This window comes from Pinus tabuliformis, chromosome 1_2 (genome assembly GCF_031772625.1).
Source record: "Pinus tabuliformis cultivar Carrire ecotype Pingquan chromosome 1_2, CPIR1, whole genome shotgun sequence".
Classification (NCBI taxonomy): domain Eukaryota; kingdom Viridiplantae; phylum Streptophyta; class Pinopsida; order Pinales; family Pinaceae; genus Pinus; species Pinus tabuliformis.
In genome coordinates, this window is record NC_142298.1 from 1,169,242,816 (window position 1) to 1,169,266,670 (window position 23,855).

General features: G+C 43.8%; 1 protein-coding gene across 3 annotated transcripts in view; it reads right to left on the reverse strand.

The window, feature by feature from the left end:
* The window catches only part of LOC149210382 (uncharacterized), a 318,432-nt gene that overhangs the window by 147,575 nt on the left and 147,002 nt on the right, over window positions 1-23,855 (reverse strand). For 2 of the 3 annotated variants that reach the window (XM_089396709.1, XM_089396710.1), the window contains exon 4: window positions 16,626-16,703. The exons of the other annotated variant lie outside the window; for it this stretch is intronic. In XM_089396709.1, the coding sequence (XP_089252835.1) occupies window positions 16,626-16,703 (78 nt within the window). The remainder of the gene's footprint in view (window positions 1-16,625; window positions 16,704-23,855) is intronic. 3 annotated transcript variants of the gene reach the window in all.

Genomic DNA, 23,855 nt, shown 5'->3' on the forward strand with positions numbered 1-23,855 from the left:
AAAGCAAGCAAGCTCCATCCTTCAAGCTCTTCTAGGAAAGGGATTATTTGGGCCACTCATATCCATTCATTAATTTATCCCTCATCGATGACTCCACAATATATCCCTCATCGATGACTCCACAATATACTGGGTCTCCTCCCATCAGTAAAAGTTTGTAAATAGAAGGGAGCCTTTAGCTGAGGTGAGAGTGGGTTAAGTCTCCATTTGTTGCACTTGGTCTAGCATTTGTCCTTTAGGGATCCCCTTTAGGTCCCCTCCTAGTTTGAGCGTTAACAGGACCATCAATCTTGGATTGAGATATACAGCTAAAAATGTAAGACTTCATGAATATACTGATTTTGATTGGGTTGGTAACTCTGTTGATAGAAAGAGCACCTCTAGGCGTTGCTTTAGCTTTGGGATCTGCCAAGATCTCTTGGATGAGCAGAAAGCAAAAGTCTGTTGCACTGAGTATAGTTAAAGCTGAGTACATTGCTACTAGCATGGCTAGTTATGAGGCAGTATGGATGAGGAAAGTCTTTGGAAAGCTATTTGAGCACGTTCCAAACAAAACAGTTATATATTGTGATAATAAGAGTGGGATTCGACTTATGTTCCATGAAGTCCAAGTACATTGAGATCAAATATGACTATATCTGGGGTATGGTGGAAAGAGTAGCAATGAGGCTCCTCATATTGTGATTGATGATCAAATAGCTGACATTCTTACCAAGCCTTTACCGAAAAGAAAATTCTTGGCTTTTAGAGAACAATGTGGACTTATGGATGTGACCCTTCCAGGAAGCGATCACAGTTGATCGACAACACTAAGCTGCATTTCCCCCCTGTCAGAGCTCACAGGATTAGGGAATGATGTCGGAAAGTTCCTGGGGATGAGGGACCTTTTGTGTAGTGTGTACCACAAGGGTAGGCCTCAGTACGCATCGGACCCATAGTCTGGGACGTGGGAAAAGCCACCTATCTGGCAATAGTTGTAGTGAGATTTGTCTATGTGACTTGTCTAGGATGCAAGTGTTCCACCACTTGACATGTAATGAGCCTTGGATGTGCGAGATCCTTGTCATGTGTTGACAAGTGGATCTCCCCAAGTAGTGACGAGCCTTGGATGCGCGAGATCCTTGTCGTGTGTTGACAAGTGGATCCCCCCAAGCAGTGACGAGCCTTGGATGTGCGAGATCCTTGTCATGTGTTGACAAGTGGATCCCCACAAGCAGTGACGAGCCTTGGATATGCAAGATCTTTGTCATGTGTAGACAAGTTGATCCCCTCAAGCAGTGGCGAGCCTTGGATGTGCGAGATCCTTATCGTGTGTTGACAAGTGGACGAACCTTGGATGTGCAAGATCCTTGTCATGTGTTGACAAGTTGATCCCCCCAAGCAACAACGAGCCGTTGATGTGCAAGATCCTTGTCATGTGCTAACAAGTGGATCCCCCCTAGCAGTGATGAACCTTGGATGTGCGAGATCCTTGTCATGCGCTGACAAGTGGACCCCCCCAAGGAGTGGCAAGCCTTGGATGTGTGAGATCCTTGTCATGTGCTAACAAGTGGATTCCCCCCAAGCAGTGACGAGCCCTGGATGTGCGAGATCCTTGTCATGTGTTGACAAGTGGACTCCCCCAAGCAGAGATGAGCCTTGGGGGTGCAAGATCCTTGTCATATGTTGGCAAGTGGCATTGCCCCCAAGTGAATATAGGGTGATGGGTGAATCTCCCCTATGACGATTCTTCTTCATTAGAGTGAGACACAATTGTTCCAAATAATACAGAGCAAAGATAACCAGAGAAAGCAAAGATATTTTTTTGCAGAAAGAAATTCCTCCCTAGCTAGGAGGGAGTGTTGAAAATTGGCAGCTCAAGGATGAATTTATAAAAATAGAATTTCTAAAAATAGAAAGTCTCAACTATGACTTTCCAAAAATGGCAAATCGCCTTGCATCAATTGGTAATCAAGCATAGTTGATGGAAAATCCCTTTTGATCATCAATAATTGTTCATTTTTTACTTAATCATCAATATTATCATTATTATTATTAAAAAGAAATTCAAGTCTCTCAATCATGAGACTCAATCATAATGCTCTTATGCACCTCTTACACTCTCTTACACACTTTAATGACTCGTCATAAAAAGATTCCTCTTACACCTCTTTAATGCATAAGTTACACTCCTCTCCTTTATGGCATAAGTTACACTCCTATTTTGGCATATGTAACTCCTCAAGGCATGTGTATTGCTCCTTTATGTCAATAATTCATTGCCCCTCCTATATATATGTGTCTCATATCATCTCACCTCACTTACTTGTGCATTGTGAATTCGAACTTGAGAGAGAGTTGGAGAGACTTGAAGGAGATTGTGAGAGAGAGAGAGACTTGGAGAGTAAGAGCAGATCTTGGAGAGCCAAAGTGATTCAGTGTTTGCATCAACTACTGCTATCAGAGATATTCTTCATATTTGGGTGAACTTCTTCATTCTCTCATTGTACTTTGTATCTCTATTGAACAATTGATTTCTAATAGAAGAAGAATCTGGTTGGGTTTTGCCCTAGTCATTGACCTAACTTCTCTATGTCTCATTGAGTTCTTGGTTGTCTTTCATTGTGCATATGGTTTATATGGTTTATGTTCTATCTACAATTACTTAACTTATTTTGCAGCATAAATAAGTTCTGGATTTAAGTGATTGTAACAGCATAGAACATCAAAATTTCAACAATATGTAAAAGATCCCATTGGGCATTTTGTAATATGTCAAAAGAATTATTTTTGAGTCGAAGTGTCAAAAATACCCCTCCAAGACCAAGTTGGACTGGCAAAGAAGAAGTCTGCCTAATTAGGGCATGTCATCCTCCTTGAAGCCTATATGTAAGAGAGCATTCAACCTCCTTGGAGACACTCACTCACTCACACTCATCATTCAAGTGAAGAGGAAGAAGAGGAAGGCAAGTGAAGGAAGAAGGAAGACAAAGTTTTTGTGTTTTTGCACTCTCTCTCACATATGTGAAGGTAAGCTAGGGTTTCTTCAATATCAAGGCCGAAATTCTCAAGGATCAAGGAAAGGATCGAAGTTGGAAGGGAAGATTGGACAATTTGATCTCTCATAAGGCATAGAAGAAGAAGCAGGCTAAGCGATGGAAGGAGAAAGCTCTAAGAAGCCCTAATTCTCCCACACATGCGAAGCTGCAGCTAGTTGTAAGGAGCCGAAAATTTCAGACCTGCAGTGGGGGCCGAAAATCTGAAGTTGGAAGCAAAGAATTGTTAAAATAAATAACACTCAATAATATTAGGTGTCCCAATGTAATAATGTGATGTGTGTAATAAATGCCATAAATGTTATCTGGCCAATTCAGTTAATGTAATAACTGTTAGTGTCGGTGGTTAGGGGTGATTAAATAGTGCAACTACCTGAATCAAGTATAAAAGGATGCTAGCAAATTCTATCACTGACTGGAATTGAACAATATTTATAAATTTTACACCTCCTGTGATTGTGTTTTCATTTTTCCAACATGGTATCAAAACAAAATATCAATAGTCAAAGTTAATTTAAGTTTGAATTGATTGAAACTTAGTTTCTTCATGGTTGTGATTTAGGAAAGAGAAAAGATCTGGGTTTTAAAAGGCAAAGTATAAAGTTTTGGTTCACTTTTTACAAATTTAATAGTACTTTACAAATATTTAAGGAAGGTATTCATAGTCCACAATGGAGAAGAATTCCCAATATAAAATAAATAAAAGAATGATGCACACAGATGGAAATCCAAGTACTAAGAGGAACAAAGCTGACATACCAGATAGATAAAGGATAAGTGTTGATTTGGGGTAGCATCGGATGTGCTCTACCCATGAAAATTGGTGGAGAGATAAAGCACATGAGATCTCCAAGACCCATAAATGGTTTGGGCAGATTCTAAATGGTTTGGGAGATATTAAAATAAATAATATTTTTAATGGAGTTCTTAAGTCTAAACTTAGGAAAAATAAAATATTAATGAGTGTTAATATAAAACTGGGTTAGAAGGTTCCAAAAGACATGAATCAAGCCAAATCCAATCTTAGTCGTTGATTAGAGATGTAATCTTGGTCATTGAAGGACCAATAGGAAAAGTATAAGAGGAGGCTTGAGGGTCAGTTACAGAATACACTAGAGTGATAATTCATTCGATTTACTAGAGTGGGGTTGCGAAGTAAAGTCGAATCAGTGATCAGCAGCAAGGGGCAGCGAGTACTGGACAGAGAAGCAGAGATAGTGCCGAGAGACTAGCGCAGAAGCAGAGAGGCAGACGCAGAAGCCACGCAGAGCCCAGCAGAGATAGCGTAGAGGCCAGAGGGCCTGTGTCATCCACGCAAAGTGCAGTAGGAGCGACGCAGAGGGTCCCAGAGGCTACACAGTGCCTCAGAGGGCTGATGCAGAGGGTTTCAGCCTGCCACATAGGCCAGGAGGGCTGACGTGTTGATTTGGGGTAGCATCGGATGTGTTCTAACCATGAAAATTGGTGGAGAGGCTAAAGCACATGAGATCTCCAATACCCAGAAATGGTTTGAGCAGATTCTAAACAGTTTGGGAGATATTAAAATAATTAATATTTTTAATGGAGTCCCTAAGTCTAAACTTAGGGAAAATAAAATATTAATGTGAATTAATATAAAATTGTGTTAGAATGGTCCAAAAGTCACGGATCAAGCCAGATCTAATCTTAGCCGTTGATTAGGGACTTAATCTCAGCCGTTGATTTGTCAACGAGAAAAGTATAAGAAGAGGCTTGAGGGTCACTTGGAGAACACATCGAGTTGATCAAGATTTCGACCTTCTGGAGCTAGGTTTGTTGAGTAAGTCGAGAGAGTGATCAGAATTGCAGCTGAGGGCAGTGAATACAGAAGAAGAGAGGCAGAGATAGCACCAGGAGGATCAGCACAGTAGTCGAGAGTGACGGACATAAAACCAGCCAGGGGTTCACGCAGAACCAGTTAGGACTCTTACATAGGCAGCCAGGAGCTGCGCAGTGCCTCCAGAGGCTGATGCAGGCCAAGCCAGAGTGACGTTGGGCAAACGTTGGGCCAGAAAGGGCTAACGTTGTCCCTAGAGGCTGACGTTGGGGTTTCGTGGGGCAGATTGGAGCTGTGAAGCTGCCGGAGTGATTATCCGAGGTTTCAGCCGGAACATCTGTCTCCGACTGAGAGGTACTACTGCCGAGATTATTCTCTGTTGGGTGAGCCGGTTTTGGCACCCAGATTGTATTCAGAAACTGCATAATAATAAAACCCTCAGATAGCTACACCGGTTTTCCCACATTGGGTTTTTCCGAGGACATTAGTCCAAAAACAACGGTGTCACTTGTGTGCTTGTTTCTGTTTCCTTCAGTTGATGATCTGTAATGTGTTGAGCATGTACTTGTATTTATTTCCAGTATTTACATGGTAAATAACTTGTTAATTAACAAAACAAGTAAGTAGGAATAAATCAGAAAGTACATGAAGGGTTTCTAACGGGTTAGACTTAGAAATTCCAACATGGTATCAGAGCATGGTTGCAGATCACAGGAGAACTGAGGACATCAGCCGAGCAGAGTAGCAACAGCAGAAAACAGTGGTCCCGAGTGACAGAAGGTGTTCCTAGAAGAGAAGCAGCAAGGAAGGGGTGGCGTAGTGCCTGCGTCATCAAGTTAGAGCCAGGAAGAGGCAGCGCAGACAAGCTCACGCGGAGCCACGCAAAGGCCAGGAGCGCTAACGCAGTTGGCTGAGGAGGCTGATTTGCCGGTGTCGGGATTGCGCAGAGCCTAGGAGCTCTAACCTTCAGTTTGCTAGGGTTTAGGAGGTTGTGGGTAAGTTGCAGAGTGGAGTTGGTGGGGTACTGTAGTCAGAACAGTACCTAACAAGGCAAGGCCAAGGAGGAGGGAGTTGCTACCGAGGATTTCTAGTCGAGAAATCTGGATCAGTGGTGCAGTTGCACTAACAATCGGAGTGGGGGCATCTCGACATTGGCAGAAGGGTTTCCAGGAGGGAAATCGAGGCTCAGAGGGAGTCACACCAAGAACTTCTAGGAGGGAAGTAGAGGAGCAGTAAGATGGCAGTGAATGGGGTAAGAGACCAGGACAGACTGGACGGAGCCTCAAACTTCGTAGTCTGGAAGGCCAGAATCCTATCCGTTCTAGACAAGAATCATGTCAAGCACTTCGCCTTGAGGACGATAGCTATCCCAGTTGACCTAGCTGATAACAACAAGTACGACGAGGCAATGGCGAGGGCCAACAGCATCGTTCTTGACGGGGTCAAGGACCATGTAGTACCACATATTGTTGAAAAGGACACGTCAAATGAGATGTGGGAGGCCCTAAAGAAATTGTATCAGCATACTTCCATGCAGAGAAGGATGTTACTAGAAAATCGGTGGCGATCATACCAGATGCAAAAGGGAGAATAGATCGACCCCTTCCTCGGTCAATTGAAGGAGATCCAAGATCAGCTAACTTCCATAGGGGCCACGCCGGATCAAGAATTGATGGTGAGAATAGCCCTGAACGCAGTCTCTGAAGACTAGGAGGTGTTTGTCCAAAGCATACTGGGCAGGGCGACCCTTCCAGATTGGGAGGAAATGTGGGCGGCTCTTCGCCAAGAAGAGATCAGAAGGTTGAGCAAGGCAGGAAGCAGCGGCAAGGGGATCAGAATCAAGGAGGAGGAGGTGGATGCTGCCCTAGCATCTGAGGGAAAGCAGGAGAAACGGAAGAAGGACCTCTCCAAGGTCAAATGCTTCCACTGTGGGGAACTGGGTCATTATGCGACCCAGTGTCCAAGGAAGAAGAGCAAGGGAGAGGCCTTCGAGACCAAGGTTGCGCCAGCAAGGGCAGAGAAGGAAGTGAAGATCAGAGTGCACATACACCACTTGAGCGAAAGTGGGGAGACATCGAGCTGTAGTCAAACGGACTACAGGCGATGAGGGGCAGGATCCTTGAGGTACCCAACCTCTTGGATTATACCTTGCTACGGGAACCCCGAAGAGAAGTGGCAGGACGGGCGGATGTCAGTAGAGACGAATGCGGATGGAGCGACAGAGGGAGCTACAGTGCAGGATTCCCAGGACAACACGAGGCTAGCAGGCTGCAATAGTGCGAGAGGCACGGGAGTGTTGCACCAGTGCAGGATGGGACAGAGAGGTGTGCAACGGTGAGAGATGCATTGAGTTGTTGCAGCAGCGCAGAGATCAGTATAGGGAGCACTTGTCAATGACAGAGGGAGCTTCAGCATCGAGAGTGTTTCTAGCCTGACAGAGATGTCAGAGTTGGGAGATCAGTTACTTACTTCTCAGTAACTGAGTTGCAGTATAGCAGTCGGCAGTTGCAGTGCTCTGGGCAGCACAATGCAACATGATGAGAGGGGTTGCAGTGCAGATGCAGCAGTGGCAGTGGCAGGGCCATGGGCAGCAGCACAGATGCAGAGGGAGTTGTCGTACAGATGCAGCAGTGGTAGTGGCAGGGCCATGGGTAGCAGTACATGATGCAGCAGTGCAGAGGATGTTGGGCAACAGGCCTAGCATCAGCACAGGGACCGATGTCGGATGATCAGGGTGATGCTCAGTGAGGAGTATTACTAGAGCACAGTCCTCGCTAAGAGGGAGTGTTGATTTTGGGTAGCGTCGGATGTACTCTAGCCACGAAAATTGGTGGAAAGCTAAGTCACCTAACACGGGGATTCGGGATTCGTAGGATACGGGGATTCGAGTGTCGGATTCAGACATGTTGAGCCCCCGGAACAGGACACGTAGGATTCGTTATATATTATTTTATTAAAAATATATATATATATATATATATATATATATATATATATTAAAAATTAGATATTTCTTACACAAATTCTAATTAATGATACAAATTCATTGATTTCAAACATAGATCTTCATCTATAGCATGCATAGTACATACGAAATTCAAATACATGTCAATGGTCACATAAATCATGATTCATAAATGAAAGACAACTTATAACTACAAGATAGTAAGATAAAGACACTGACAGTTGTAGTTTTCTCATTAAGTCATCATTAAGGCTGATCTCATCATTTAATTGACTGTTATATACTTGGCAATAAACTGCAGCAGTCTGATCTCTTGTTGACAGTGGACTAACATTGGTATATCTTAAAGTCTGGTGCATTCATTAGTCCTTCATTGGTTTTCTCATGCATTATTGTGACATGTTGAAAATATATTGGACAGCAGATTGCATTGATTCTTGAAGATAGCCTTGTTGGATTACTATTTGTCCCTCTCTCATTTCTTCACTAGTTGAATTGCACATTTCTTCTCTCTTGCATTTCATTACATGATTAGCTTATCCTATTGATTGTGCTTAAGAAATCTTGAAGACTTCTCTTGTTCTACTTGATAATCTGGTAAGTAAAAGAGAAATCCTAATAAAGCACACATAGGCAACAGGGAAGTATTGCTATCACCGTTTTATTATTTGAATCCTGATTGACAAATGGTATTTGGTTAAATTAGATACAAGCACTTTTCACATTTGCAGTTTCATTAAAGCAGATCCTAATTGTGATCTCCTCTTGCATTTCTCTCTTGATAGCTTGTTGTATCTCATCCATCCTTGTCATCTCTCATTGATTTGTGAGCTTTTCTAATTCACTTGCAGGTTGCATTTGTCTTATACTTATCACTTATTCTTGTCTTATAATATTTGTTTAAAGTGATGAGATCAGCCTTAATGTCCTGCAGAATCGGGACACGTTGTGTAAGGACCTGCGTTCTTGGCACGACCTCCCGGTTAGTGCGACGGCTTATTGGCGGATGAGCGGTTGGAAAATGCGAAGTGCGAGCAGCTTGGACGAAGTGTGCGAGGTTACAATGCGCACAAGAGGTCGAGCGAAGGTTTATATAGCGTGGGAGCATGGTTAGATTGCCCACGGGCCGACCCACACTTGGAGCAAAGCCGACATACGTTTTGAGGGCATTTAAGATGAGTAGGGGGCGCTCATAACGTGGAGGACGAGTCGGCTTGGGTAGCCTAACTCGCCCTGCCACCCATATAAGTAAACAACGCGTGGAGCTCATTTGGACATCGAACAACTTCGCTCATCTAATGAAGAGGAGGGCGCAAGAAAAGGTGCGAGGTGCAGATTGAGAAGGAAAGGCGCAGTTTGGTAATGCGCCCGTTCTTGGGCAAGGCACACAGCAGCACAAGTTCGGTTATTGGTTGAAGGCGTGCACGGGTGAAGGCGTGGGCGCCCGGTTGTGCGAAGGCGTGCACGGGTTCTTGGGCAGCTTGGGTGAGCGCCCGCCCGTCGTGCAAAGGCAACCGCGGAAGTTGTAAACAGTGGAACTCGGGTGAGACTACCGTGCGAAGGTGAACGGTGAAGCCGGTTGTGCGAAGAGGGTGTCTTGGTGACTTGGTGGAGTCACCCGCCCGTCGTGCACGAAACAAGGCTCTGTTGTGAAGTGCGGAAAGGCAGCTTGTGTGAGGGCGCGCCCACCCGACTTGGGCAAGGAAATCTTGGCTATCACACGGAGGTGTGATGATGATGTAAATTTGGCTAAGTATGAAACATGGGGTTTCCAAGTATACTTGTAAAGCATTGTAACTTTGTAAAGTTGTATAATATATTATTCGGGCAGACTCATTGTTCAGGGAGTTGCCCCTCCCTTTACACTGTGCAATTGTGTTCTCATGTATAATTGTTGATGATAATGAATATGTATGGGTGTTCATTGGTATAAAGGAAAACATTAATAATACTTGGTTGTGAAACAGAAACTAAGTAGGATAAGTGGTTAGGCATAGTCCACGAACATAAGTATTGGTGAAAAGAAAGTATTCGGTGGTGCCGCACCTCGCTAAGCGCGGTTGAAAGACTACCGCCGACCTAGGGGCGTGACAGTTGCTATCAGAGCAAGGTTGCTCATGACGAAGTGGCCGAGGAGTTAGTGAATAGGTTCAGGTGTTGAAGCATTGAAGCAGATACACATTGACAGGTGGTCTTGAAGCTCATGGTTGAAGTTTGAAAGTTGGTGACAGTGAAGCAGATACTTGCAGGTGAAGGAAGCTATTTCACATACAAGTGGAACAAGGGTTGGTTCATGGTTGCAGGCAACTTGGTGAAGCTGTTGGATGGTGGAAACTAGATCGCAAAGAAGAAAACTATTAGCAATGGCAGGTGAATCTCAGGTTGGGTCTAGTCACGGTGCGAAGGATGCTACTATGGCATTCATTGAAAAGGTGTTGGAAAGAATGGAGGACTTAGAGGCTTACTGGACTAAGAAGATGGACTTGGTCAAGAAAGATCAAGAGGCCAATTCGAAGATGAGGGAAGAGCTTGATGAACTTCGGTTATCTATGGTTGAGACAAAGTTTACCGAGCAGTCATTAGTCATCAGACACTTTCTGATAGTATCTTGGATTTGTCAAGAAGGCTAGAAGTGGTTGAGGATGATGATGATGATGATGAGGCTTATGTGAGGCTGAATGTCCGGGAGGAGGATCAGGTCACTTATCTACAAAGGATGGAGATAGAAAATCCTGACAGATGGATTGAGATGATTAGTGAGGGTGAGCCTTCAGGCTCTACTCCCTCCACATCTTCTTAGATGACATAGAAGATGGGGCTCATTGTTAGCTGCTCATGGCAGTGAGTCCTTAAAACAGGTTGAGCAGGTATGGCAGATGGTGCAGGGATGGCTTGGCATCAAGCATCATGACATGTTGCAGATGGGATGGAGTTTCCATGGACCTGAGCATGGGAGAGATTCTTGGTGAGTCCAGGATGTGGCAGAATCCGAGATAGACTGGTGAAGGCATAAGGATGTTCACTCTCATGGCTTGAGCGTGACAGTTGGATTAGCTACCCAACTAGTTCAAACATGGGGTCCGGAAGTGCACGGAGAGATGTTGGCATCAGGCAGGCAAGGAGGATAGTTCACAGGATGGGACGACACATGATGGAGATGGGAGTTCTACATATGTTGCAGGGATGTTTGCAGTATGTGGAGGAGTTGACATCATGGACCGAGGATGAGACAGTTGTTGATGTTGATCTTGGTGGATGGCTACCAGGATGGTATGTTGTCGAGGACGACAACGATTTCAGGTGGAGGAGGATGTAAGGACCTGCGTTCTTGGCACGACCTCTTGGTTAGTGCAACGACTTGTTGGCGGACGAGTGGTTGGAAAATGCGAAGTGCGAGCAGCTTGGATGAAGTGTGCGAGGTTACAATGCGCACAAGAGGCCGAGCGAAGGTTTATATAGCGTGGGAGCATGGTTAGATTGCCCACGGGCCGACCCACACTTGGAGCAAGGCCGACATACGTTTTGAGGGCGTTTGCGATGAGTAGGGGGCACTCATAACATGGAGGACGAGTCGGTTGGGTAGCCTAACTCGCCCTGCCACCCATATAAGCAAACAATGCGTGGAGCTCATTTGGACATCGAACAACTTCGCTCATCTAATGAAGAGGAGGGCGCAAGAAAAGGTGCGAGGTGCAGATTGAGAAGGAAAGGCGCAGTTTGGCAATGCGCCCGTTTTTGGGCAACGCACACTGCAGAACAAGTTCGGTTATTGGTTGAAGGCGTGCATGGGTGAAGGCATGGTCGCCCGGTTGTGCGAAGGCGTGCACGAGTTCTTGGGCAGCTCGGGTGAGCGCCCACCCGTCATGCAAAGGCAACCGCGGAAGTTGTAAACGGTGGAACTCGGGTGAGACTACCGTGCAAAGGTGAACGGTGAATCCGGTTGTGCGAAGAGGGTGTCTTGGTGACTTGGTGGAGTCACCCGCCCGTCGTGCACGAAACAAGGTTCGGTTGTGAAGTGCGGAAAGGCAGCTCGTGTGAGGGCACGCCTGCCCGACTTGGGCAAGGAAATCTTGGCTATCACACGGAGGTGTGATGATGATGTAAATTTGGCTAAGTATGAAACTTGGGGTTTCCAAGTATACTTGTAAAGCATTGTAACTTTGTAAAGTTGTATAATATATTATTCGGGCAGACTCATTGTTCAGGGAGTTGCCCCTCCCTTTATACTGTGCAATTGTGTTCTCATGTATAATTGTTGATGATAATGAATGTGTATGGGTGTTCATTGGTATAAAGGAAAACATTAATAATACTTGGTTGCGAAACACAAACTAAGTAGGATAAGTGGTTAGGCGTAGTCCACGAACATAAGTATTGGTGAAAAGAAAGTGTTCGGTGGTGCCCCACCTCGCCAAGCGCGGTTGAAAGACTACCACCGGCCTGGGGGCGTGACACATTGTGTCCTAATGGGATTCATACGAATCCCGTTAAGACAAGACGTGTCCCCTTCTGGGATTCGAATCCCCAGCAAATCATGTCCGATTCGCAAGATTCGGACACGTGGCCCCTATATAACGAATCCGGTTACTTAGGTGGAGAGGCTAAAGCACATGAGATCTCCAATACCCAGAAATGGTTTGGGCAGATTTTAAACAGTTTGGGAGATATTAATATTTTTAATGGAGTCCCTAAGTCTAAACTTAGGGAAAATAAAATATTAATGTGAATTAATATAAAACTGTGTTAGAAGGGTCCAAAAGCAATGGATCAAACCAGATCTAATCTTAGCCGTTGATTTGGGACTTAATCTTGGCTGTTGATTTTTCAACGAGAAAAGTATAAGAGGAGGCTTGAGGGTCACTTAGAGAACACACCGAGTTGATCAAGATTTCGACTTTCTGGGGTTGGGTTTGCTGAGGAAGTCAAGAAGTGATCAGAGTTGCAGCTGAAGTGTAGTGAATACAGAAGCAGAAAGGCAGAGATAGCACCAGGAGGATCAACACAGTAGTTGAGAGTGGGACGCAAAACCAGCCAGGGGTTCATGCAGAGCCAGTCAGGGCTCACACAGAGGCAGCCAAGAGTTGCCCAAAGCCTGAGAGGGCCAGCGTGGGTGACGCACAGGGACAGAAGGCTGACACAGGTGTTTTGGGAAGTTTTAGTGTTCTTGGATAAATGCCTAACCCTCTAGACTAGTAGCTTAGTCTTGAAATAACAGTACAAAGCATTCTCTACCTTTTCTATAAACAATAGATAAAATAAGATAACAGAGAACCTACTTGTAGCTTCCGCTTGTTCCTTATCTCCCTTGACCGATTCTGTTGCTCCTTCTCGTACTTAAGCCACTTGAGAAGTACCTGCACACAGACAGAAACAAGAACCCATCACTTAGATGAGTGGTCTTTTTATAGGTGAATGAAAGAAGTTATGCCATGAATGGTGATAATGAATGCCCTCCCGGATTTAGAATTCAGTTCCATGGAAGAAGGGGTAAGGGGATTGATGTTCCTTAACTCCCTTCCTCATCCAAATACAAACTCAAAGGAGTGGATAGCTTTGAGAAACTTCTAGAGGCATCCAATGGATAACGAATCTTTCAAACCCTCACGGAAATTTGCTCAAATTCGCCCAGTGCAGGCCAAAGAGGGACCAAGTGCGTTGCATAGCACCCTGACAGTGTATGGTTTGAATTGCAGCGCACCCTAATGAAGGCCTACCTGCGCTAATCTTCTTAAAAGCAGTTTCTGGATGTTTTCAGTGATGGAACTTCTTGGGAAGTGAGGCATTCTGATGTTTAACTTCTTTAGGGCATGTAACAACTGCATTAGGGGTTGATGGGCCCTAATAGTATCGATCTATAAGTTGGGATTGATGTGCCCAAATGGATCTGTAACAATTGCCCCCTAAAGCATGAAGTTGTAAATATATATGTCGAGTGAAATGCTTTATCATGTGGAGAGGAGGTTTCGAAGCAGAAGGTTACCTGCATCAATTACAATACATATATCATGATAATTTGATTTTTCTCATGAACTCGATGAGGGAAGGCATACCCATGCTCAGCTTATAAACTTTCATTACATGTACAAATATAGTCGTTTACAGATATAGACCCATGAATGGATGACCATGAATGTAAGGCCATTGTACATTTGATTTAATACTCCTGAAAATATCGCAGCCCGAATGGATGAAACTAGATTCGGGATCTTCAATCTCGTTCAATCTTTCGCTCAAGTACAAGTCTAACCATGTGAATAGATGTTCTGAAGTCGAACATGGGAAGGGATCGTCTGATTACCAGCCAATGATGTAAATTGTTAATAGACGCGAGAGGAATCACCGATAATGATAATGACCCTCAAGGTACTATAGTACATTTTGCATGGTGTGAATAAATGATTTGATGTCGAACACCATACAAAGTCTTTCGGTCGAAGGTCAATGATGTTAACCTATCGTCGGAAGCGAGAAACCTGCTATTGATGTATGCAAGCTTCAAGGTACTGAAGGAGTGTTTCTAAGTCAACTTCTTGGATAATGTGTTGATGTCGACAAGAAGCGACTCGTCGCAGGAGGGCCTTGATGTATCCCACATCAACAACATGAAACGAGGTAAATGATTTTGGAGATGAGAATCGACTTACGATACAAGGTTCAGGAATGGCAGTCATGAAAATGAAGGTTTACGGTATCGCAAAGGATGAAATGACTTCTCTTGAACATGTCGGCGACACTAAGATGAATTGGTAGCATTGACCCAAAACAAAGTAATGGATGGTATGATAGACCAACGGTGTGATAACCATCAAGCTGAATGACCCAACCCACATAGTCACGGTGATGAGGTGAAAGTGTCATGTTCCAAAGAAACTTGCTACCATAAAGTTTTCTCGACTTTTTCCCATTTTCCCCAATCATTGTTGACCAGTACCTCTTTATTTTTTATCAAGCTTGAGAAGGATAACATATGCCTGTTGTATAATTTCACTCTTCGGGCGAATCCATCGCTATTTGATGTTTTAACGAGTCTAGCGAAGGTGAAACTCGGTCTTGTCTAGATGGACAAGTTTGTCACTATTTGATGTTTTTAACGAGTTTAACGACAAAGATAACTCGGTCCTTTTCTTGTTTAGAGAGTTTGAAAAGGGACGAAAAGGAAACTCCATACGTTCATTTTCGTAAATTAATCCCTCAAGTCCGAAAAAGCGTAAAACAATACAAGAGAGATATCGTTTCCAACCCTTTAACGAGTTAGAAAGGACAAGCGTTCGGCAATATTTTCATGTTTAGAGAGTCTGAAAAGAGCTTAAAGAGGACTCCACTTTGAGGAACGAGTGGTGTCTAAGGTAGCAACTGGTTCTGGTGATGTTGGAACTTCTCAAAACATGTTGATTTATGTGAAGAGGTTGGCTAATAAGACCACTCATTACAACTGTTCGTCAAAAAGGGTAAACAACCAAGTGAGAGCATATGATTGGCCAAAGGGATGGTGGTGATGGGATGAAAACAACCAAGGCTCATCTAATGAAAGAGGTTGATAGAATGGCAATCACAAGGGTTAAAAATGGAAATGGGTTCATTTTTACACAAGCTTGAACCATAGGGAACTATGCTTGGGTTTAGTTTCATGTTTACACAAGCTTGAAACAAAACACTATGCTTGGATTTAATTTCATTTTTACGCAAGCTTAAAACGAAAATCTATGCTTGAGATTGGTTTACATGCCCCCAGCATGGTAAAAGGGAGAGTCTCCTGTAACCAGATGGAAGTCACTGCAGTGAAGCAGGACGGTTATCCAACACCTTTTTGGCTTCGTCCAAATAGGGACAAAGGTGAATGGGGTGATTCCCTTCACATAACCTACAGGGAAACTTAACTTTACCACTAGGTGCATGCCCCCCAAGCTTCATTACATTCACCTAAGTAGACTACTCGTGGCTATCAGGTGGATGGAATGAAGGTTCATATACGAGATCAAGTGAAAGACTCGACTAGGATTTTACGAGATCTAATCAAAGACTCGACTTGGAACTTGGGACCTTGTTTCATTTTTTAATGAGCTTGACACAAGACAAGGAACTCTGCTCATATTCCTTGTTTCATTTTTTAACGAGCTTGACACAAGACAAGCAACTATGCTCATAGACCCTTGTTTCATTTTTTAATGAGCTTGACACAAGGAACTATGCTCAGATCCTTGGTTTCATTTTTTAACAAGGTTGACACAAGACAAGGAACTATCCTCATATCCTTGGTTTCATTTTTTAACGAGGTTGATACAAGACAAGGAACTGTCGTCATGGGCCTGTTTCATTTTTGAACAAGGTTGACACAGTAAAAGAACTATCCTCATAGGAACTATTTCATTTTTTAACGAGGTTGACACAGTAAAAGAACTATCCTCATATTCCTTGGTTTCATTTTTTAACGAGGTTGACACAAGACCAGGAACTGTCCTCGTATTCCTTGTTTCATTTTTTAACGAGGTTGACACAAGACTAAGAACTATCCTCATTTTCTCTGTTTCATTTTTTAACGAGGTTGACACAAGACAATGAACTATCCTCATATTCCTTGTTTCATTTTTTAACGAGGTCGACACAAGACAAGGAACTATCCTCTGATTCAATCACAACTCATAAGAGGTCATGAAGGACAGATCTGGTTCCAATGTCCCCAGTATGGTTGCCAATTTGTTTTGGGAAGTTTTAGTGTTCTTGGATAAACGCCTAACCCTCTAGACTAGTAGCTTAGTCTAGAAACAACAGTACAAAGCATTCTCTACCTTTTCTATAAACAATAGATAAAATAAGAGAACAGAGAACCTACTTGTAGCTTCCGCTTGTTCCTTATCTCCCTTGACCGATTCTGTTGCTCCTTCCCGTACTTAAGCCACTTGAGAAGTACCTGCACACAGACAGAAACAAGAACCCATCAAAGCATATGATAATGATCTATTGATTAAACATAGCATGGAATCAAGTACATGATAAGCATATGAAAGCATCAAAAGACAATACAAGCATATGGAAAAAGCTTTGAACACTTTATTAGTGAAAGGAAGAGTTACAACCCAATTTGCCTGATTCAGCATCACTCCTCCAGTTCAATCCCATCCTCTCCTCACAACAAGCAAGACACTTTGACATCATTACAACACTTGCAATCAACTCAAATCTCATACCAACAGCATCTCCCTACAATTCAATAATTTCCAGCCCCTGATCACTTAGATGAGTGGTCTTTTTATAGGTGAATGAAGGAAGTTATGCCATGAATGGTGATAATGAATGCCCTCCCAAATTTAGAATTCAGTTCCATGGAAGAAGGGATAAGGGGATTGATGTTCCTTAACTCCCTTCCTCATCCAAATACGAACTCAAAGGAGTGGATAGCCTTGAGAAACTTCTAGAGGCATCCAATGGATAAGGAATCTTTCAAAACCCTCCCGCAAATTCGCTCAAATTCGCCCAACGCAGGCCAAAGAAGGACCAAGTGCGCTGCATAGCACCCTAACAGTGTATGGTTTGAATTGCAGTGCACCCTAATGAAGGCCTACCTGTGCTGATCTTCTTAGAGGCAGTTTCTGGATGTTTTCAGTGATGGAACTTCTTGGGGAGTGAGGCATTCTGATGTTTAACTTATTTAGGGCATGTAACAACTGCATTAGGAGTTGATGGGCCCTAATAGTATCGATCTGTAAGTTGGGGTTGATGTACCCCAATGGATCTGTAACAGCAGGCCAATCCAGAGTGACGTTGGGCAAACGCTAGGCCAGAAAGGGCTGACGCTGTCCCTAGAGGCTGGCGCTGTGGTTTTGTGGGGCAGATTGGAGTTGTGAAGCTGCCGGACTGATTATCTTGGGTTTCAGCCGAAACATCTATCTTCAACTAAGAGGTACTACTGCCAAGATTATTCTCTGTTGGGTGAGCCAGTTTTGGCACCTAGATTGTATTCAGAAACTACGTAATAATAAAACCATCAGATAGTTGCACCGGTTTTCCCACATTGGGTTTTTTCGGGGACATTAGTCCAAAAACAACGGTGTCACTTGTGTGCTTGTTTCTGTTTCCTTTAGTTGATGATCTGTAATGTGTTGAGCATGTATTTGTATTTATTTCCAGTATTTACATGGTAAATAACTGGTTAATTAACAGAACAAGTAGGTAGGAATAAATCAGAAGTACATGAAGGGTTTCTAATGGGTTAGACTTAGAAATTCCAACATGACGCAGTGCTTCAGTGGTGCAAGAGAGGGTTTCGTGGGGCAGGTTTTCTGAATACCTGCGTCTGAATAGAGAGGTATTGCTGCCAGTTATTTTTCTCTGTCGGGTGAACCAGTTTGGCACCCAGTTGTACTCAAGGATAAACTGCATAATAAAATAAAACCTCAGAATCGTTGCACCGGTTTTCCCGCACTGGGTTTTTCCGGGGACGTGTTGTCCAAAAATAATGGTGTCACTTGTCTGTTTTCAATTTCTTTCAGTTGTTGATCTGTAGATGGTTGAGACTATATTGTGTTTATTTCGATGTTTATGTAGTTAAATGACTTGTTGGTAGTTAACAAGTACGAGAAATAAACTAGAAGAATACAAATAAAATTTATAACGGATATACTTAAAAATTTCAACATGGTATCAGAGTGTGGTTGTAGATCACAGGAGAGCTGAAGGCATCAACTGAAGCAGAGCATTTGCAGCAAAAACAGTTGTCCCGAGTGACAGAAGTTGTTCCTTGCAAAAAGCGACAGACGAAGGGTTGACGCAAAGGGACTACGTCATCAATCTGGGCTAGAGAGAGGCCAGCGCAGAGGTTGAGGAGGGCAAAAAAAGGCTCACGCAGAGCCACCCAGAGACCAGGAGGGTTGACACAGTTGGCTGAGGGAGCATTTTTGCCAGTGTCGAGATTGCGCAGAGACCAGGAGGGTTGACACAGTTGGCTGAGGGAGCATTTTTGCCAATGTCGAGATTGCGCAGAGCCTAGAGGCTCGGTCCTTCAGTTGCTAGGGCATAGCAAACTGTGGGCAGTTTGCAGGGAGTGAAACTGGTGGGGTTCTGTGGGCAGAACAGTACCTAACGGGGCAAAACCAAGGAGAGGGAGTCGCTACTGAGGCATATTTCTAGCCAAGGAATCTAGATCAGTGTTGCAGGTGCACAGAAGATCGAAGAGGTGTGACTTGACAATTGGCAGGAGGATTTCCATAAAGGAAATTGAGGTTCAGAGGGAGTCTAGCAAAGAACTTCCAAGTGGGAAGTAAAGAGACTCAGCAAGAGTCGAAGAGAGAAATTCCAGAGGGAAGTAGAGAGACTCAGAGGAGTCGACAGAAGAGCAGAGAGATGGCCATAAATGGGTTGAGCGATCAAGACAGGTTGGATGGGGCGTCCAACTTTGTGGTCTAGAAGGCCAGGATCCTGTCCATTCTAGATAGACATCGCATCAAGGCCTTCGCCTTAAGAATAGTGGTGATCCCAGTTGACCCGGCTGATAATGAGAAGTACGAGGAGGCAATGGCCAAGGCGAAATGTATCATCCTTGATGGGGTCAAGGATCATGTGGTCCAACATATCATCGAGAAGGAGACGGCAAAGGAAATGTGGAACGCCTTGAAGACGTTGTACCAACATACTTCCGTGCAGAGGATGATGTTACTTGAGAATCAGTTGCGGTCATACCAGATGCAGAGGGGGGAGCAGATAGATCACTTCCTCGGTCAGTTGAAGGAGATCCGAGACCAATTGACTTCCATAAGGGCCACGCCGGAAGAGGAGATGTTGGTGAAGACCGCTCTAAACACAGTCTTCGAGGAGTGGGAGACATTTGTCCCAAGCATTATGGGTAGGGCGAATCTTCCAAATTGGGAAGAATTGTGGGCAGCTCTTCGTCAAGAAGAGATCAGACAGCTAAGCAAGATGAGAAGTAGCAGCAAAAGAGTCTAGATCAAGAAGGAAGAGGAAGAGGGATGCAGCTCTGGCATCTACGGGAAAGCAGGAGAAGAGGACGAAAAAGGATCTCTCCAAGGTCAAGTGCTTCAACTGTGGGGAACTAGGTCATTATGTAAACCAGTGTCCAAGGAAGAAGACTAAGGGAGAGGCATCTAACTCCAAGGCAGCGCCAGCAAAGACGAAAAAGGAGGTAGAGGAGGATAACGATTGTGTCGTGAGTGCTCATGTACCTCTAGAGAAGAGGTGAGGAGACATCAAGTTGTACTCACAACGACTACAGGCGATGAGGGGCAGGATCCTTGAGGTACCCGACCTCTTGGATTATACCTTGCTACGAGAGCCCCGAAGAGAGAGTAACAGGACTAGCGAATGTCAGTAGAAATGGATGCGGATGAAGCGGCAGAGTGTGGTACAATGCAGGAGTCCCCGGGCAGTGCGAGGCTAGCAGGCTGCAGCAGCGCAGAGGCAGTAGAGGGAGCACTTGATAGCAGCAAAGAGAGCTTCAACACCGAGAGTGCTTCTAGCCTGACAGGGATGTTAGTAGTTGGGTGGATCAGTTACTTACTTCTCAGTAACTGAGTTGCAGTGCAGTAGCGGTTAGCAATAGCACGATGCAGCATGATGAGAGGGGGTTGCAGTGCAGATGCAGTGTTGGGAGAAAGGACCAGCAGCAGCACGAATGCAGAGGGAGTTGTCGTACGGATGCAGCAATGGCAGTGGCAGAGCCATGGGCAGCAGTATAGGATGCAGCAGTGCAGAGGATGTTGGGTGGGGAGGCCTAGCATCAGCATCGGTACCAGTGTCGTATAATCGGAGTGATGCTCAGTGTGGAGTATTGTTAGAGCACAATCCTCACTAAGAGGCAGTGTTGATTTGGGGTAGCATCGAATGTGCTCTAGCCATGAAAATTGGTGAAGAGACTAAAGCACATGAGATCTCCAAGAACCAGAAATGGTTTGGGCAGATTCTAAATGGTTTGGGAGATATTAAAATAATTAATATTTTTAATGGAGTTCCAAAACCTAAACTTGGGAAAAATAAAATATTAATGGGTATTAATATAAAACTGGGTTAGAAGGTTCCAAAAGACATGGATCAACCCAAATCTAATCTTAGCCGTTGATTGGAGATGTAATCTCGGTCGTTGAAAGACCAATAGGAAAGGTATAAGAGGAGACTTGAGGGTCAGTTAGAGAAATCACCAGAGTGATCAGTCATTTGATTTACTAGAATGGGGTTGCTAAGTAAAGTCGAATCAGTGATCAGCAACGAGGGGCAGTGAGTACTGGACAGAGAGGTAGAGATAGTGCCGAGAGACCAACGCAGAGGCAGAGAGGCAGACACAGAAGCCAAAGCAAGCCACGCAGAGCCCAGCAGAGACAGCGTAGAGGCCAGAGGGCCTGCGTCATCCACGCAGAGGGCAGCAGGAGTGACACAGAGGGTCCCAGAGGCTGCGCAGTGCCTCAGAGGGTTGACGCAGAGGGTTTTGAGCCTGCCGCAAAGGGCAGGAGGGCTGGCACAGTGCTTCAGTGGTGCTGGAGAGGATTTTCTTGGGGCAGGTTTTATGAATACCTGCTTCTGAATAGAGAGGTGTTACTGCCAGTTATTTTTCTCTGTCGGGTGAGCCAGATTGGCACCCAATTGTACTCAAGGATAGACTGCATAATAAAATAAACCCTCAAAATTGTTGCATCAGTTTTCCCGCATTGGGTTTTTCCGGGGACGAGTTGTCCAAAAATAATGGTGTCACTTGTGTGTTTTCTATTTCTTTCAGTTGTTGATCTGTAGATGGTTGGGACTGTATTGTGTTTATTTCGATGTTTATGTAGTTAAATGACTTGTTGGTAATTAACAAGTAGGAGAAATAAACCAGAAGAATACAGATAAAATTTCTAACGGATAGACTTAGAAATTTCAACAATAAGAACCTTCGGGACAAGAACTACGTGGATTAATCTGCTATAGTAAACAAAACAGCACGATTGCAAGGACAGCAACCTCAGCCAACCAGGTCACGAAGAACTTGATACATTGCCAGTAAGTGGCATACCACTGAAGGCATAGGTGCCCAAAATAGATGCAGAGAAGTTGCAGCCCAACACACACCGCAAAAAACATGAACAGAACTACCATACAAAAAACTCTTCCCTGATAAATCAGAAATCGAGGACATGCATCTGTGTGAAATTAGAGAAGAGAAGTATGATTTTTTAGAAATATCATACATAGAGATCGTGAGATCCGAGAAGCTGAGTGTGAGTAGACCCACGGAGTTTTCACAGATGAAAGGGGAAATTGAGCAGCAGATTGATGTTTTGTGCATCTGAAGGAGAAAGAGGACCCTAACATTCTCAGACACAGAGAACAGATAGCATGTAGCAGAACAACAGAAACATGAGTTCATGTCTAAGACCAACAGAAGCAATTCTAGAAGTATTATTTTATCTTCCAAAAGTCATTTTTTCCAGCAGAAATGTAACATAGTTTTTGGGTTATTGGAGATATCAGAAACATTTGCCAACACATGTAAAATCTAAACTAGGTACATAAGAAATTTTTAATAGCTCAATATCCGACATATTGACTACATAACAAGCCCTTTTAGATCAAAACCAATCTTGTCCAGAATATGTTCAAATTTAGTCAAAAGAGTTACAATATTGGTTTTGAAGATCAAAATTTATATTAAGGCAAACTATTGGTTTACCGACATATTGTGTGAAACAAGAACTGGAAACTGTAGTATGGCCATGGATTTGGGCGATGAATGTTGATGAGAGTAGCTCGAGCAAGTACTTCCACACAGGCCTAAGTGTCTAAGCATGTCGAAGTCGCCTAATTGATCTGTAACCTTAGCAATGTTGAGATCTAATCTCAATCGTCAATCACTTTGGAGATTAGGGTTGTGGATTCAATCAATAACTCAAACTTATAAAAGGAAGGCTAGGCAAAGGGAGAAGGCACATCTTGAGTGTTGAGAAAACTAGGGCATCAAGTATTAGCTGATTTCTCTTCTTTTGATAATTGCCTGTGAATGCTTTTTACTTCTTAGATTAGGATCTTCTTTTACTTATGTTATTATAGTGTTCTTCGTCATCAAACAACTACCAATGCATAAACCATAAAGAGACAAGAGACACAAAATATAGGCTATCAGCCAGGGCCAAAACCTCTCCCACTTGAGAGGAAAACCTAAACAAATTCTTCTTCTTATAGAGATTTCAATTGACGAATACCAAGACCAAGACCCTTGACCTATTTGCCTCTTGAAGACCAAGACACAAGTTCCCTTGCATTGCTTCTCTTTTGAGCCCAAGTCAACACTAGTCAAACTTCTTCTCCTTCCTCCTTCTCGGCTACCCTTCAACTTCGGCTTCCTTCTGCTTCAAACCTACACCTTATTTCAGCCCTAATTGCAACATGTGAGAAGTATACTTTGTCACCACTTCACTTGGAGGGGAGACTCTCCCATATACTTCAGCTTGATGACTTTGGCTTCTCAAGTGACCTTACTAACATTAGATCCTTCAGCAATATCCTCGCCTTCTTCTACGACAGATACCGCCTCCTTACCTCGCACATGTGACAAGATAGATCCCAAAACAGATCTGAAATAGTGTGATCTTCTTCTTCTTTCACTCGTTGATTGTTAGGCTGCCTTCCTTGACCCTTTTCACACTTCTTTCAACTACAGATCTTGACCGAAAATCTTTGCCTGAAATGATGTCGAGTTGCCCTATTTATAGTGGTTGGAACCTATAATAAGCCGACTTGAGAGAGGGTGAGCCGATATGTCCCTTTGTGTAGATTATTTACTTCATCTTGTAGCCGACTTGAAGAAGAGGTCTTGTGCTTGTCTTGGAGGGCTTTCATACTTATTTAATGACTCATACAAAATGTAACATGCCCAAGAAGGGTCCTTCATACATGACATTGATTCAAATTGACTTTTATGACTAGATGACAAAACCTAAAGGCTCACAATGAGAGCCAATGAGAGCCATCACTACAATAAAATTCCTTGATCATGAAACCTTTCAAAGGAGAAGATCCTTTTCCCTTTGAGCATGCTCTCAAGATAGAGCATTGATCCATATTACCTGCAACCATATGAGAT